This window comes from Salmo salar, chromosome 11, assembly GCF_965601325.2.
Source record: "Salmo salar chromosome 11, fSalSal1, whole genome shotgun sequence".
In the NCBI taxonomy this organism is placed as follows: Eukaryota; Metazoa; Chordata; class Actinopteri; order Salmoniformes; family Salmonidae; genus Salmo; species Salmo salar.
Genome location: NC_138301.1, coordinates 112,556,480 through 112,574,930, shown reverse-complemented (window position 1 = coordinate 112,574,930; position 18,451 = coordinate 112,556,480). Strand labels below are relative to the sequence as shown.

At 40.3% G+C, this 18,451-nt stretch overlaps 1 protein-coding gene across 1 annotated transcript in view; it reads right to left on the bottom strand.

Moving 5' to 3' along the window:
- Window positions 1-18,451, bottom strand: part of LOC106563762 (A disintegrin and metalloproteinase with thrombospondin motifs 2) — a 105,053-nt gene that overhangs the window by 44,296 nt on the left and 42,306 nt on the right. Inside the window, exon 4 of the mRNA XM_045690151.2 lies at window positions 9,954-10,171. Coding sequence (XP_045546107.2) covers window positions 9,954-10,171 — 218 coding nt within the window. The remainder of the gene's footprint in view (window positions 1-9,953; window positions 10,172-18,451) is intronic.

The window sequence follows — 18,451 nt, the reverse complement described above, 5'->3', positions numbered from 1 at the left end:
TCCCAGTGACCCTCTGACCCCGTCTGGCTGTATCTGACTCCATCTGTCCCTGTCTGTCTCACTTTCTGCCTGCCTGTCTGTCTGCCTGCCTGTTTGTCTCTCTCTGTCTGATAGTCTGTCACACCTTAGTCTGACCCCAGTCTCATTACTCATTCACTCATCTTACCTGTCCTGGCCAGGGCCCCAGGGGAGGAGGCCCAAAACACAGTGCAGGGAGAGTGAGGGGTTATCTGTCTGTCTCTGTGTGTGTCGGGGGGGGGGGGGGGGGGGGGGGGGGGGTGTGTGCGAGAGAGAGAGAGGTAAGTGTAGAGGTATAGAGGGAGGACAGTCCCGTCAGATAGACTGCTCTAATGAGGAGAGGCAAGGAGAACAGGGAGAACGGGAGCGTAGAGAGCAGAACAGACATGCACACTGACTAACACACTGACAGACTGACTGACTAACACACTGACTGACTGACTGACTGACTGACTGACTGACTGACTGACTGACTGACTGACTGACTGACTGACTAACACACTGACAGACAGACAGACAGACAGACAGACAGACAGACAGACAGACAGACAGACAGACAGACAGACAGACAGACAGACAGACAGACAGACGACGACAGACAGACTGACAAAAATGTATATCTTTTTTTTTAAATAAATTTGAGTTCCATGAAACAGCTTGGGAGTTTGACAGTGGGAGAAAAAGGTGGATGGAGACAGAGCGAGAGAGAAAGAGAGAGAGAGCAAGAGATCGAGAGAGGGAGAGAGAGGCTCGAGGGAGGGAGGATAGAAAATATAGGATAATGCAAAAACCAACTCTGATGGAAAATCTTTAGCTGTATTATTATATCAGATTTAATCTATTACACGTAGTAGCCATCTTATCATTTTACAATAGGCCATTACAGGGTTTCTTGACAAGACTAAAATGACAATATTATAGAATTTGCGTTGGAGTTCAGATACCTGATTCCTTTATGTATTATGCAATTGAATGCAGTTGAATTGGCACCAATGCACAATACTCCAAAGGGAGTCTATCAGAGCCGTTAAGGACCAGTCACCAGTCAGGAGAACACTGCCTGTCTCCCTCATGCTCTCTAGCGCTCTCTCCTCTTCTTCTACATAAGAGTTGCTAAGCAACCTTCAGAAGATGTCCTTGGTAGAAACCCCCTGGGATCCTGGGGCTGGGCAACTCACTCCTGATGGGCGGGGCCAGCTGCACCTGAGCCCTGAGCCTGTCTGTCTGAATGCCTGCAAATCAAACTTAATTTATATAGCAAATCCCCTCACAGAGGATGCATTTCTTAATAAATAAAATAATACAAGTTAAGAAAGATAAAAATACATTTTTTTTCTCTAAAATGAGACCAATAAAATATTCAAACAAAAATAAAATAACAATGGACATGAGAGACTAATCCATTAAAATAAATAAGATAAATAGAATGGGATAAAATAAATCAAATAGATAGTATGACTAAAACCAGCTTAAGTAAAAGCATGGTAAAGTAGACTCTGACTACTTTGGCGGCTGAGAAAGTATTTTTTAAACCTCTCGCTTTGTGCTGGATGTGTCAATGTGTAGTTAATACATGCATAGACTGTGAGCAGAATTACTGTTAATACATGCATAGACTATGAGCAGAATTACTGAATTACTGTCTTAGGACCTCAATTAGCCAAGAAATCTCTAGTTTGAACGAGATGGTTTTCTTGAAGCTGTGCCGTGCCATTTTCCCTAGATTTTCCCCCCATGTGGGCCAGCCCCCTAGTCAATGAGCTTCAGACCCTAGCATTTGAGTGACAGCTAGCAAGCGGCCTGCCCAGCGTTATCAAATGAGGTTGCAGGGCAGGCCCAATGGCTAAGTGGACACAGCAGAGAGAGAGAGAGAGAGAACAAGGACGTGGTGCACATATCTGCACATATGTGACGTAGTAAGCATTTTTCGGGGATGACTTTTGGCTCCTGAGTGCCACTTTCAGAATTACTGGCTAAAAAGTATACAAAAGTACCAGAGAATCTCTTTAAGATCTTAAAAATCTCAAAAGTTTCTGAGGTCCTAAGATCTTCTGGCAGGCTGTTCCAAAGGCCAGGAACTATGGTCAGTATTCTGGTTCAAGGCCATTTAATGCCTTGAACATTGACGCAGGTGGGGTGCGTCACTTGAGTGGGTTGAGTCACTGACGTGATCTTCCTGTCCGGGTTGGCACCCCCCTTGGGTTGTGCCGTGGCGGAGATCTTTGTGGGCTATAATCTGCCTTGTTTTAGGATGGTAAGTTGGTGGTTGAAGTTATCACTCTAGTGGTGTGGGGGCTGTGCTTTGGCAAAGTGGGTGGGGTTATATCCTGCCTGTTTGGCCCTGTCCGGGGGTATCGTCGGATGGGGCCACAGTGTCTCCCGACCCCTCCTGTCTCAGCCTCCAGTATTTATGCTGCAGTAGTTTATGTGTCAGGGGGCTAGGGTCAGTCTGTTATATCTGGAGTATTTCTCCTGTCTTATCCGGTATCCTGTGTGAATTTAAGTATGCTCTCTCTAATTCTCTCTCTCTTTCTCTCTCTTTCTCTCTTTTTCTTTGTTTCGTCCTCTCTCTCGGAGTACCTGAGCCCTAGGACCATGCCTCAGGACTACCTGCCCTGATGACTCCTTGCTGTCCCCAGTCCAACTGCTGCTCCAGTTTCAACTGTTCTGCCTGCAGCTATGGAACCCTGACTTGTTCACCGGATGTGCTACCTGTCCCAGACCTGCTGTTTCAACTCTCTAGAGACAGCAGGAGCGGTAGAGATACTCTCAATGATCGGCTATGAAAAGCCAACTGACATTTACTCCTGAGGTGCTGACCTGTTGCACTCTCGACAACCACTGTAATTATTATTATTTGACCCTGCTGGTCATCTATGAACATTTGAACATCTTGGCCATGTTCTGTTATAATCTCCACCTGGCATAGCCAGAAGAGGACTGGCCACCCCTCATAGCCTGGTTCCTCTCTAGGTTTCTTCCTAGGTTCTGGCCTTTCTAGGGAGTTTTTCCTAGCCACCGTGCTTCTACACCTGCATTGCTTGCTGTTTGGGGTTTTAGGCTGGGTTTCTGTACAGCACTTTGTGACATCAGCTGATGTAAGAAGGGCTTTATAAACACATTTGATGTGATTAGATTTAATGCTTTAAAAAAATTATTAAAGCAATTTTACAACTATAGAAACTAACAGGCAACCAATGCAGAAACTTTAAAACGGGTGGTATGGGTGCTCTCTTTCTGGTCTTAGCTAGCACAAGTGCTGCAGCATTCAGAATTAATTGGAGTTGGCTAATGCTTTAAGTAACACTTCTATGAAGAACATGCATATAATGCTTTATAACACCCTTTATAATGACCTATAACACTGACTATAGGCATCTATAATAACTCTGTCTGTCTTATAATATTTCTGTTGACCTGAGAGGGGGCCACTGAATGGCCACCATGTCAGGCAGAGCAACACGATTTCTGGGTGCACCGGTTTAAGTGAGAATTGATTTTGTTGGATTCAACCTATTCCTATGCTTCAGTGGATCATGTTACAGCTAAATGACTCCTCTCAATGAGGAATAACAAAACTGTCGTACAGTGTGTTTCTGGGTCGTGCAATTGATCTTGTTTTCATCAAATATTTCACAGCTGATATTTCTAGAAAATGAGCTGTCATGAAGCTTTCCAATAATTGTAGAGTGAATAGTACTCTACTGAATCAAGTGAAATAGTAAAGGCCTGCTGTTACAGATACAGCTGTGAAGCCGTTTCCTGCCTTAGCTGAATCAAATAATCATATGATCAGTATTTACAAGACACCCATCGCACCCATCTCTCCATGTTCCTCTCACACAAACTCTTTAGCCCTCTCTCTTATACGAATCTCCCGTCCCCCGTTTCATTCCTGCCCTCCTCTCTCCATATCGCTTCCTGGATCTGCCCCCTGCCTGTGCCTCCTACCCCATCCCAAACCCTGTGTTAATAACCCCGGCAGCAGGGTCCTCATTACCACTGGCCCTTGTCCTGACCCACCAGAGGAAATGGGCAGGATTCTGTTAGCTCGTATTCACTAACTAGGTAGCTGGCTGATTCTGTTCACTCGTATTCACTAACTAGGTAGCTGGCTGATTCTGTTCACTCGTATTCACTAACTAGGTAGCTGGCTGATTCTGTTAGCTCACATTCACTGGCCAGGTAGCTGGCTGATTCTGTTAGCTCGTATTCACTGGCCAGGTAGCTGGCTGATTCTGTTAGCTCGTATTCACTGGCCAGGTAGCTGGCTGATTCTGTTAGCTTGTATTGACTGGCCAGGTAGCTGGCTGATTCTGTTAGCTTGTATTGACTGGCCAGGTAGCTGGCTGATTCTGTTAGCTTGTATTGACTGGCCAGGTAGCTGGCTGATTCTGTTAACTTGTATTCACTGGCTGAATCTTTTAGCTTGTATTTACTAGCTAGGTAGCTGGCTGATTGAAACCAGAGAGGCCAGAGTGCCAGAAAATCATTATAATCAAATGAATAATGCTACAAGGTCTCACACAGGATCTACTGAACATTCATCTGAGGAGAAATGGGTGGTGGAACAGACAAATATTATAAAGGAAAAAACACATGAAACAGTGAAAGGGAAGCACATAACACAGGTTAGAGGATGATTTTGTGGTAGAAAGGTGGAAATGGCTGAATGTGTGAACAGGGTGAAGTGTAGTGTAGCGTTATGTAGTAAAGTGTTGTGTAGTGTAGTTTAGTGTTATGTAGTGTAGTGTAGTGTTGTGTAGTGTATTGTTATGTAGTGTAGTTTAGTGTTATGCAGTGTAGTGTAGTATAGTATAGTGTTATGTAGTCTAGTGTTGTGTAGTGTAGCGTTATGTGGTGTAGTGTTATAGAGTGTAGTGTTATGTAGTGTAGTTTAGTGTTATGTAGTGTAGTGTTGTGTAGCATAGTGTTATGTAGTGTTATGGAGTGTAGTGCTGTGTAGTGTAGTGTTATGTTGTGTAATTTAGTGTTATGGAGTGTAGTGTTACGTAGTGTAGTTTAGTGTTACGTAGTGTAGTGTTATGTAGTGTAGTTTAGTGTTATGTAGCATAGTGTAGTATAGTATAGTGTTATGTAGTGTAATTTAGTGTCATGGATTATAGTAATATGTTGTGTAGTGTCGTGTTGTGTAGTGTTATGTAGTTGTATGTTTAGTGGTATGTAGTGTAGAGTTATGTAGTGTAGTTTAGTGTTATGCAGTGTAGTGTTATGTAGTGTAGTTTTGTGTTATGTAGTGTAGTTTAGTGGTGTGTAGTGCAGTTTAGTGTTATGTAGTGTAGTGTTATGTAGTGTATTTATGTAGTGTAGTTTTATGTAGAGTAGTTTAGTGTTATGTAGTGTAGTGCTATGTAGTGTAGTTTAGTGTTATGTAGTGTAGTTTAGTGTTATGTATTGTAGTGTTATGTAGTGTGATATATTATAGTGTTATGTAGTATAGTGTAGTGTTATCAATTATAGTGTGGTGCAGTATAGTATATTGTTGTGTAGTGTTATGTAGTGTAGTATAGTGCTATGTACTGTAGTGTAGTGCGGTGTAGTGTTATCTAGTGCAGTTTAGTGCTGTGTAGTGTGGTGTAGTTTAGTGTTATGTAGTATTATGTAGTGTAGTTTAGTGGTATATAGTGTAGTGTTAAGTAGTGTTATGTAGTGCAGCGTAGTATAGTATAGTGTTATGTAGTATAGTGCTGTGTACTGTAGTGTTATGTAGTGTAGTGTAGTATAGTATAGTATTATGCAGTGGAGTGGAGTGTTGTGTAGTGTATTGTAGTGTAGTGTTATGTAGTGAGGTATAGTTTAGTTGTATGTAGTGCAGTGTTGTGCAGTTTAGTGTTAAGTAGTGTAGTTTAGTGTTATGTAGTGTAGTGTTATGTAGTGTAGTGGTGTATAGTATATTCTTATGTAGTGTAGTGTAGTATATTGTTATGTAGTGTAGTTTAGTGTTATGTAGTGTAGTGTATTTATGTAGTGTAGTTTTATGTAGAGTAGTTTAGTGTTATGTAGTGTAGTGCTATGTAGTGTAGTTTAGTGTTATGTATTGTAGTGTTATGTAGTGTAGTATATTACAGTGTTATGTAGTGTAGTGTAGTGTAGTGTTATGAATTATAGTGTGGTGCAGTATAGTAATATGTTGTGTAGTGTTGTGTTGTGTAGTGTTTTGTAGTGTAGTGTCGTGTTATGTAGTGTAGTTTAGTGGTATGTAGTGTAGTGTTATGTAGTGTAGTTTAGTGTTATGCAGTGTAGTGTTATGTAGTGTAGTTTTGTGTTATGTAGTGTAGTGTTATGTAGTGTAGTTTAGTGTTATGTAGTGTAGTTTAGTGGTGTGTAGTGCAGTTTAGTGTTATGTAGTGTATTTATGTAGTGTAGTTTTATGTAGAGTAGTTTAGTGTTATGTAGTGTAGTGCTATGTAGTGTAGTTTAGTGTTATGTAGTGTAGTGTAGTGCTATGTAGTGTAGTTTAGTGTTATGTAGTGTATTTATGTAGTGTAGTTTTATGTAGAGTAGTTTAGTGTTATGTAGTGTAGTGCTATGTAGTGTAGTTTAGTGTTATGTAGTGTAGTGTAGTGCTATGTAGTGTAGTTTAGTGTTATGTAGTGTAGTTTAGTGTTATGTAGTGTAGTGTTGTGTAGTGTTATCTAGTGCAGTTTAGTGTTGTGTAGTGTGGTGTAGTTTAGTGTTATGAGGTAGTATGTAGTGTAGTTTAGTGGTATATAGTGTAGTGTTAAGTAGTGTTATGTAGTGCAGCGTAGTATAGTATAGTGTTATGTAGTATAGTGCTGTGTAGTGTAGCGTTATGTAGTGTAGTGTAGTGTAGTATAGTATTATGTAGTGGAGTGGAGTGTAGTGTAGTGTAGTGTAGTGTTATGTAGTGAGGTATAGTTTAGTTGTATGTAGTGCAGTGTTGTGCAGTTTAGTGTTATGTAGTGTAGTTTAGTGTTATGTAGTGTAGTGTAGTGTTGTGTAGTGTATTGTTATGTAGTGTAGTTTAGTGTTATGTAGTGTAGTGTTATGTAGTGTAGTGTTGTATAGTATATTCTTATATAGTGTAGTGTAGTGTAGTATAGAGTTATGTAGTGTAGTGTTATGTAGTTTAGTGTTATGTAGTGTAGTGGTATGTAGTGTAGTTTAGTGTCATTTAGTGTAGTGTTGTGTGGTGTAGTGTTAAGTAGTGTAGCGTAGTATAGTATACTGTTATGTAGTGTAGTGTTATGTAGTATAGTATAGTATAGTGTTATGTAGTGTAGTGTTATGTACTGTAGCGTAGTGTTGTGTAGTGTTATGTAGTGGAGTATATTGTTATGTAGTGTATTGTAGTGCAGTGGTATGTAGTGTAGTATAGTGTAGTGGTATGTAATGTAGTTTAGTGTTATGTAGTGTAGTGTTGTGTAGTGTAGTATAGTGTAGTGTTATGTAGTGTAGTGTTATGTTGTGTAGTTTAGTGTTATGTAGTGTAGTGGTATATAGTGTAGTTTAGTGTTATTTAGTGGAGTGTTATGTAGTGTATTTATGTAGTGTAGTTTCGTGTAGAGCAGTTTAGTGTTAGTGTAGTGTAGTGCTATGTAGTGTAGTTTAGTGTTATGTAGTGGAGTGTTAGTGTTATGTAGTGTAGTGTTATGTAGTGTGATATATTGTAGTGTTATGTAGTATAGTGTAGTGTTATCAATTATAGTGTGGTGCAGTATAGTATATTGTTGTGTAGTGTTATGTAGTGTAGTATAGTGCTATGTACTGTAGTGTAGTGCTGTGTAGTGTTATCTAGTGCAGTTTAGTGCTGTAGTGTAGTGTTATGTAGTGTAGTGTTATGTAGTGTAGTGTTCTGTAGGTTAGCATAGTGTTATGAAGTGTAGTGTAATGTTATGTAGTGTAATGTTATGAAGTGTAGTGGTATGTAATGTATACTGCTCAAAAAAATAAAGGGAACACTTAAACAACACATCCTAGATCTGAATGAAAGAAATAATCTTATTAAATACTTTTTTCTTTACATAGTTGAATGTGTTGACAACAAAATCACACAAAAATAATCAATGGAAATCCAATTTATCAACCCATGGAGGTCTGGATTTGGAGTCACACTCAAAATTAAAGTGAAAAACCACACTACAGGCTGATCCAACTTTGATGTAATGTCCTTAAAACAAGTCAAAATGAGGCTCAGTAGTGTGTGTGACCTCCACGTGACTGTATGATCTCCCTACAACGCCTGGGCATGCTCCTGATGAGGTGGCGGATGGTCTCCTGAGGGATCTCCTCCCAGACCTGGACTAAAGCATCCGCCAACTCCTGGACAGTCTGTGGTGCAACGTGGCGTTGGTGGATGGAGCGAGACATGATGTCCCAGATGTGCTCAATTGGATTCAGGACTGGGGAACGGGCGGGCCAGTCCATAGCATCAATGCCTTCCTCTTGCAGGAACTGCTGACACACTCCAGCCACATGAGGTCTAGCATTGTCTTGCATTAGGAGGAACCCAGGGCCAACCGCACCAGCATATGGTCTCACAAGGGGTCTGAGGATCTCATCTCGGTACCTAATGGCAGTCAGGCTACCTCTGGCAAGCACATGGAGGGCTGTGCTGCCCCCCAAAGAAATGCCACCCCACACCATGACTGACCCACCGCCAAACCGGTCATGCTGGAGGATGTTGCAGGCAGCAGAACATTCTCCACGGCCTGCATGGTGTTGGGCTGTAAGCACAACCCCCACCTGTGGATGTCGGGCCCTCATACCACCCTCATTGAGTCTGTTTCTGACCGTTTGAGCAGACACATGCACATTTGTGGCCTGCTGGAGGTCATTTTGCAGGGCTCTGGCAGTGCTTCTCCTGCTCCTCCTTGCACAAAGGCGGAGGTAGCGGTCCTGCTGCTGGGTTGTTGCCCTCCTACGGCCTCCTCCACATCTCCTGATGTACTGGCCTGTCTCCTGGTAGCGCCTCCATGCTCTGGACACTACGCTGACAGACACAGCAAACCTTCTTGCAACAGCTCGCATTGATGTGCCATCCTGGATGAGCTGCACTATCTGAGCCACTTGTGTGGGTTGTAGACTCCGTCTCATGCTACCACTAGAGTGAAAGCACCGCCAGCATTCAAAAGTGACCAAAACATCAGCCAGGAAGCATAGGAACTGAGAATTGGTCTGTGGTCCCCACCTGCAGAACCAGTCCTTTATTGGGGGTGTCTTGCTAATTGCCTATAATTTCCACCTGTTGTCTATTCCATTTGCACAATAACATGTGACATTTATTGTCAATCAGTGTTGCTTCCTAAGTGGACAGTTTGATTTCACAGAAGTGTGATTGACTTAGAGTTACATTGTGTTGTTTAAGTGTTCCCTTTATTTTTTTGAGCAGTGTAGTTTGGTGTTATGTACTGTAGTGGTATGTGATGTATTTTAGTATAGTGTAGTATGTAGTGTAGTGTCATGTTATGTAGTGTCATGTAGTATAGTGAAGTAGAGGGTTGTGTAGTGTACTGTTATGTAGTGTAGTGTTACATAATGTAATGTTATGTAGTGTAATGGTATGACGTTTAGTGGTATATAATGTAGTGTAGTATACTGTATTATACTGTTATATAGTGTAGTGCGTAGTGTAGTGTAGTGGTATATAATGTACTGTAGTATAGTGTAGTATACTGGTATGTGGTGTAGTGTTATGCAGTGTAGTGTTAATGTAGTGTAGTGTCATGTCATGTTATGTATTGTAGTATAGTGTTATGTAGTGTTATGTAGTGTAGTATCATGTTATGTAGTGTAGTATAGGTTTGTGTAGTGTACTGTTATGTAGTGTAGTGTTATGTAGTGTAGTGTAGTTTTATGTAGTGTAGTGTTATGTAGCGTAGTGTTATGTAGTGTAGTGTTATGTAGTGTATTGTTATGTAGTGTAGTGTAGTGTAATACAGTATGTTACTTACTATGTTCATGAGGGTGAGGAGGTACTTCTGGATGTTCTCTCTGCCATGGAAGTGGACCACAGAGTAGTCCACCCCCAGTAGAACCTCCATGTTGAACAGCTCAGGTTCCTCGTGGGCCTGGCGTCGGGCCCGGGCCCTCCTGGTCCGGTTCAGTTTGTGATGCTGCTGCTGCACTCTGGACAGTGACTGCAGGTCCATCAGACCACCCAGAAATGACCCTGAACAACATAACATACAGACAGATATATGGGGAAGAAGGCCTTAGAGAGGAGTCACGGTATCTAATGGCACTGTACCGGAATGTTATTTAAGCTGGATGATATTAGCCAGTAAAATTAAAATAAACGAAGTACTGACTCAAATAGGATTATTTTCCAAAAATGGTTTGGTGCTGTATCCTTGTAAGTAATCCAGCGTGAGAATGGTATAAAATCAATTTAGGTTTGTACGTTTAATTTGGAGTGCTAATTATATATATTAGCCATTCTGGGAACATACAGACAAGTGAATGTGTTTAATTCACGGTGCATAACCTTTTCTATTCCGTTTGGAAGTCTTGGGGTAAAACAGGTTGATCTGACAGCTTGTTAAAAAGTATAATCCTCCCAACTGTTTTCACACACACACACACACACACACACACACACACACACACACACACACACACACACACACACACACACACACACACACACACACACACACACACACACACACACACACACACACACACACACACACACCACACACATCCTGTCAGAGTACATTATTCCAACGCTGTATGAACCTTGGCTGAGCATAGCTTTTCTCTCCAGCCGGGTTTGAAAGAGACAGATTAGTTAAAGGCCCAATGCAGCCATTTTTATCTCAATCCCAAATCATTTCTGGGTAACAATTACGTACCTTACTAGCTAGGTTTCCATCCAATTGGCGACAGATTTCCATGCAAATATTCTAGTTTCCAGTAAACTGGCTTGTTGGGATAAAAAGCAGTGCATGATGACCTAGTGAACACAACATTTTCATGTACCGATTAAAAATGTAAGGTTCAATGTGTTTCCATCGCATTTTCAACTCTACCGAAAACTGTTGTGTTAAAAAGCAAATGTGTCTACTCTGGTCCTGGCACTTGCGTTCTAGCCAACAGTTTGCAGATACAGTGCGGGTAGGTTGTGCGGGTAGGTTAGTCTACATGATGAGATTTGTATGGATAAGTCCAGCATTGATCATCATGTCACAAGAATAAGACCCTCAATATTAATTAGAAAGGCACATCAAGCTCATCACCATGCACTTTCACCACTCTGTGAAGTTCATCATAACTTATTTCAATTGTAGCCTAATAAATTACATGGTTTCCAGAGTCTTAGTGGGAGGACCACACAACATATCATCACATGACTCCATATTTAAAGACGGTTCTTGCATAATTAAGGCTGCCATATGTAACTTTTTGGGTAACCCGACCAAAATCACATAGAAATGTGAGTTATAGATCTGTCACTGATAGCAAGTCTAAGAAGCGGTAGATATGTTCTATGTGCATTATTTCTAAGCTTCCTGTTCTTAAGTTTAGTTTTTGCGTGTTTTACTTTTGGTTGTGTTCACCAGCTTCAAACACTATATTTTTGGTTATGGAAAATATATTTTAAAGTGGTATAGATGGTACAATGATTCTCTACACACTATACTTGCTTGTTTTGTTATACTGAACTATTAGAATTTTTGCAACCAGGAAACAGCGGAGCGATTTCTGCATAGTACAGCTTTAATTTTACCGATACAAAAAGATCCCATCAGGACGAACAAACAAATTATCTGTAAGCATTTATAAACTTCCTGTTTACATCATTTACTCACATAAAAAAAATAGCTTCTTAGCAATTTCTCAAGCAAGAATTTTGCAAGGACTGTCTGGGAGTGGTGTGAGTGGAGAGTGGAAAACTGGCAGAGATGTCACCAGGCAGGCCAAAACTTCATCCCACCAAAACAGTGGTGGGATAACAGCTCTTATACTAAACGGGCATTATCATCATTTTCACCATTTTACAGTACTATTACAACCTCATAGTGTGTAAATATAAATATAACAACACAAGAAAATATATTTTTTGGAGGACTGCACTGGGCCTTTAAGACAATAGCAAAATCTTGGGTTTGCTCCTAAGAATACACATTCCTTCATTGGTGAAGTGAAAATCATTCTGACATCCTCCCCTGCACATCTGTCTGTAACACAGCTCTCTTTGCCTCGGATGAATTCATACTCAGGTATGCAACCAAGGAGCCATGCCACTCAAACGCTCTCTACACATGCAATATCTCAATGACTCAATGAGGGTGGGAGGTTATGGGTGGAGAAACACCCAGAGACTGAGAGACAGATTGATAGAGATGGTCCAACAACACAGTTCAGCCAAAACTGTTGTCATCCTTGATTGTGAACCAGACCAACAACAACACATTAATACAATTATGCAAACTCTTACTGTAGAGATGAATTGTAGCTGTGATAAATTACCTAAACTGCATAATGGGAATACTATGCCATACTTAGCAAGAGGATCTAGCAGGGCATCTTTATAGTATGATTATTGTCTTTACTATGTACAGTGCGGTAAGAAAATATTGACACCCTTGATAAAGATGAGAAAAATCAATAATTCAAATACTGAGGTATATTGTACGCTCAAAAAAATTGGGAAATTATATTATACTAATACAATTGCTCAGAGAAAGTGATTTTGTTTAACAAGTCATATTTTTTTTTATCAAAAAGGTAATGGTCAAAGTTATGGACACCCCTACAGATTCTTATAAATAAAGTAGTAAAAAGGGTAATATTTGGTCCCATATTAGCATCCAATGACTTCATCAAACTTATAACTCTACAAACTTGTTACTTCAGATGCATTTGCAGTTTGTTTTGGTTGTGTTTCAGATTGTTTTGTGCCCAATAGAAATGAATGGTAAATAATGTATTTAGTCATTTTGGAGTCACTTTTATTATAAATAAGAATAGAATATGTTTCTTAACACTTCTACATTAATGTGGATGCTACCATGATTACGGATAATCGTGAATAATGATGAGTGAGAAAGTTACATAGGGTCAAAGATCATACCCCCAGACATGCTAACCTCTCACCATTACCAATAGGTTAGTATGTCTTGGGCATATGATCTTTGATCTTTTCTTCATTAGAATCTTTAAAGGTGTTAACCCTTTAGAGAAAAAAATGATTACTTGTTAAACAAAGTCTCTTTCTCTGAGTAATTGTATTAGTATAAAATAATATCATTTCCCTTTTTTTTTTACACAATATAGCTCAGTATTTGAATTATTTATTTTATACAGTCATTATTGCTCATTTTTTATCAAGAGTGTCAACAGTTTCGGACCCCATTGTACATTGCTAAGTCCAAAATGGGCTATACTGTATCGCAGAAAGGTGGAAACCTTCATACCCTTCTGTACTGCAACTGCCAATCAGAGGATCACCAGAGAAGGAAGGGAAGGGCCATCCTCCTCGGTGAATTTGATACAAAAATTAAAATAGTGAAGCATTAAAAAAGTTATCCTTTTTAGGTAAAACTATACTAAATATATTAATGTCACCGAATAATTGAATAAAACACACTGTTTTGCAATTAAGGTCTACAGTAGCCTCAGCAGCAATCTGTAGCTTCTGTCCTCTCTAGGTACATTGACATCAATAAGGAGAAGCAAGAGAGAGAAAGAGAGACCGAGAGAAAGAGAAAGAGAAAGAGAGAGAGAGAGAGAGAGAGAGAGAGAGAGAGAGAGAGAGAGAGAGAAAGATATTTGGTTGTACTTTTTTTAACTTTCACTTTCAGTTAGCTAGTGAATGCAGCTACTAGCCTACTCAAACACCTGGCACAAACAGAGAGGTTTGCTATGTTACCGAGCTGGCTATGGCTATCCAACACTGGAACTCTTCCAAGTCAAGATAAGCTTTTGTATTGCCACCGGGGCCCACCGGTATAACTGCTAATCTGCTTTCTGACTACACTGTACTGCATGATTGTAGCGATTTAACTAACACGTTAGTTCTAGTAGCTATGTTGGCTATGACATGATAACAATGGTAGGCTGTGTGTAGCGGTTAGCGGTCATGATATGAAGGTTTGGCTAGGAAAGGTTTTTTGCCTGGTCACACACAGCTGATGTGTTGTGCACTGAAGTCCATAAGCGAAGGAAACACGTGAGAGGATTAGAACGCACATTTCCAGTGCGATCGGGAAAATATTCTGTCCCCTTGACTTTTCCACATTTTGTTAGGTTACAGCATTATTCTAAAATGGATTACATTTTTCCCTCATCAATCTACACACAATACCCCATAATGACAAAGCAAAACACTGTTTTTTAGAATTATCACATTTACTTAAACTGTTAGGGCTAGGGGGCAGCATTTGCACGTCTGGATAAAAAAAATGTACCCGATTTAATCTGGTTACTAATCCTACCCAGTAACTAGAATATGCATATACTTATTATATATGGATAGAAAACACTCTAAAGTTTCTAAAACTGTTTGAATGGTGTCTGTGAGTATAACAGAACTCATTTGGCAGGCAAAACCCTGAGACATTTTCTGACAGGAAGTGGATACCTGATGTGTTGTATTGACTTTAAACCTATCCCATTGAAAAACACAGGGGCTGAGGAATATTTTGGCACTTCCTATTGCTTCCACTAGATGTCACCAGCCTTTACAAAGTGTTTTGAGTCTTCTGGAGGGAGATCTGACCGAACAAGAGCCATGGAACGATGATGTCCCATTAGACACCTGGCGCGCGAGTTCATGTTGGGTACCCTCGTTCCAATACGTTATAAAAGAGTATGCATTCGTCCACCTTGAATATTATTCATGTTCTGGTTAAAAAAGGCCCTAATGATTTATGCTATACAACGTTTGACATGTTTGAACGAACGTAAATATATTTTTTCCCCTCGTTCATGACGAGAAGTCCGGCTGGCTTAGATCATGTGCTAACAAGACGGAGATTTTTGGACATAAATGATGAGCTTTTTTGAACAAAACTACATTCGTTATGGACCTGTGATACCTGGAAGTGACATCTGATGAAGAGAATCAAAGGTAATGGATTATTTACATAGTATTTTCGATTTTAGATCTCCCCAACATGACGTCTAGTCTGTATCGCAACGCGTATTTTTCTGGGCGCAGTGCTCAGATTATTGCAAAGTGTGATTTCCCAGTAAGGTTATTTTTAAATCTGGCAAGTTGATTGCGTTCAAGAGATGTAAATCTATAATTCTTTAAATGACAATATAATATTTTACCAATGTTTTCTAATTATAATTATTTAATTTGTGACGCTGACTTGACTGCCGGTTATTGGAGGGAAACGATTTCCTCAACATCAATGCCATAGTAAAACGCTGTTTTTGGATATAAATATGAACTTGATAGAACTAAAAATGCATGCATTGTCTAACATAATGTCCTAGGAGTGTCATCTGATGGAGATTGTAAAAGGTTAGTGCATCATTTTAGCTGGTTTTATGGTTTTGGTGACCCTGTCTTTGACTTGACAAAACATTACACACAACTCTTGTAAATGTACTGTCCTAACATACTCTAAATTTATGCTTTCGCCGTAAAACCTTTTTGAAATCGTAAAACGTGGTTAGATTAAGGAGATGTTTATCTTTCAAAGGGTGTAAAATAGTTGTATGTTTGAAAAATTTGAATTTTGACATTTATTTGGATTCAAATTTGCCGCTCTTGAAATGCACCTGCTGTTGATGGAGTGCACCACGGGTGGCACGCTAGCGTCCCACCTAGCCCATAGAGGATAAGGATTCAGACCCTTTACTAAGTACTTTCTTGAAGCACCTTTCGCTGTGATTACAGCCTTGAGTCTTCTTGGGTATGACGCTACAAGCTTGGCACACCTGTATTTGGGGAGTTTCTCCCATTCTTCTCTGCAGATCCTCTCAAGCTCTGTCAGGTTGGATGGGGAGCGTTGCTGCACAGCTATTTTCAGGTCTCTCCAGAGATGTTTGATCGGGTTCAAGTCGGGGCTCTGGCTGGGCCACTCAAGGACATTCAGAGACCTGTTCCGAAGCCAGTCCTGCGTTGTCATGGCTATGTGCTTAGGGTCGTTGTCCTGTTGGAAGGTGAACCTTCGCCCCCAGTCTGAGGTCCTGAGTGCTCTTGGTCACCTTACCATGACCCTTCTCCCCGATTGCTCAGTTTGGCCAGGGTGGTCAGAACTAGGAAGAGTCTTGGTGGTTCCAAACTTCTCCTATTTAAGAATGATGGAGGCCACTGTGTTCTTGGGGACCTTCAATGCTGCAGAAATGTTTTGGTACCTTTCCCCAGATATGTGCCTCGACACAATCCGGTCTCGGAGCTGTACGGACAATTCCTTCGACCTCACGGCTTGGTTTTTGCTCTGACATGCATTGTCAACTCTGGGACCTTATATAGACAGGCGTGTGCCTTTCCAAATGATGTCCATTCAATTAAATGTACTACAGGTGGACTCCAATCAAGTTGTAGAAACATCTCAAGGACGATCAATGGAAACAGGATGCACCTGAGCTCAATTTCGGGTCTGAATACTTACGTAATAATGGTATCTGTTTTAGTTTTTAACACATATGTTAAAATTTCCAAAAACTATTTTTGGACTTTTATTTACCCCATTTTAGAATAAGGCTGTAATGTAACAAAATGTGGAAAAAGTCAAGCGGCACTGTATAACTGTTAGACTAATAATTACACCCTAGAGTAGCTAGATGCAGGTAAGAGTGTGGAAGGCGGTATTGAATGAGCCAGACTCTGTCACATTGATTTTTCAAAACTCTGTTGATATGTGCACCTACGTTGTAAACTTTCATTCATAGGCTAGGTTGTAGCAACCTCATAATGGGTACAGGGAACATTTGAGTATCATGTAGTAGCCTAAAACTATCGATGTTACATTGAGCTGGGGGAATGGAATATGAATGGCAGTCATCCAATATTCTGTAATAAGGCCATACTCATAAAAAAAAGTTATCCTCCCTCATCTTAAATATCACCAACCGCCACTGCTGCCAATATCATTTCAATGACACAAAAAGCATTAACGGTATAAATCCACCACATTTAAATATAGCTTGGATGATGACAGGGGAGCTCCTGCATTTTCTATCAGGACAAAGTCAAGCCTATTGGCCCAGTAGTGATAAAACTCAGACTAATAACAAAGCAATAGGGTTCACATAAGGCCAGTCATATTTTTCAGAAAAAACTCCTCAACATACATCTATTAGTTCATTAAGTCTGTGTCCTGCACAATAAACAATCTCCTCAGGTTAAATAAAGGTGCAGATTTATGGCTGATTTACAGACAGACAGAGTGGTTCGACTAGAGGACAGAGTGCTTGGACGGCCCTGCGGCTGCCTGGCCACTGCACAGGAACTCATATACTGCAGGCATTAAATCTCATTATTAAATGGGAGATTGGTTACATTAGCAGATTACAGATTTTTTTTTTTTTTTTTACATCTCTGGAAAAATATATGTAGAGAATCTAGATGTAAGAAAGATGAAAGATAATGTTATGGAAGGGTGAAGACAAAGGTCATCAATAAAAATATTTTTCATAGTTCTCTTTAAAACTGGAATCCTTAATGGTGAAACTGCCACATCCATTTGGGATATTACAACAACAAAGAAGTTACTGTAAACAACAAACACGGCAACAAAACCGAAACAATAACAGAGGTGCTGGGGCGGACAGTGACGCTGTTTCCATCTTTAAAATTACATTATTACTCCGGCCGTGATTGTGAGTCCCATAGGGCGGCGCCCAATTGGCTCAGCGTCGTCCGGGTTTGGCCGGGATAGGCCGTCATCATCCTTAACTGACTTGCCTAGTTAAATAAAAAATAAAAAATAAATCTTGAAGCGTTGTATTTGTATGTACTTCTGTACTGCTATTAAAATTTGATATGAGGGAACAATGGTGCCGGAGAAAAAGGCCGACGTTTTACGTGTCCCCAACCAATTGTGTTTTTTTTGTTCGTTTATTTCCGTTGTTTGTAACTTATTTTTTTACTTATTTTGTACATAATGTTGCCGCTACCGTCTCTTATGACCGAAAATAATTTTTCGATTACAATTGCAATTACTCACCACGGACTGACAGAATCCTTTTTTCCATTTAAGAGCCTGACGAGCCGGACGCGAATGATATACTGCTTTCTCGGGAACAGGCCCAGATCACTGTGATTTGCGTGAAGAGGAGGCGGAGAAAAAGGGGCCAGAGGACGGGCTGCCTTCTGAGAATTTGTAGGCGATCAAATAAACCCCCACTTCCTTCCAATCTGCTAGCAAACGTGCAATCTTTGGAGAATAAAATCTATGACTTACGCGGAAGATTAAACTACCAACAGGATATTCAGAACTGTAATATCTTATGCTTCACAGTGTCGTGGCTGAACGACGACACCGGC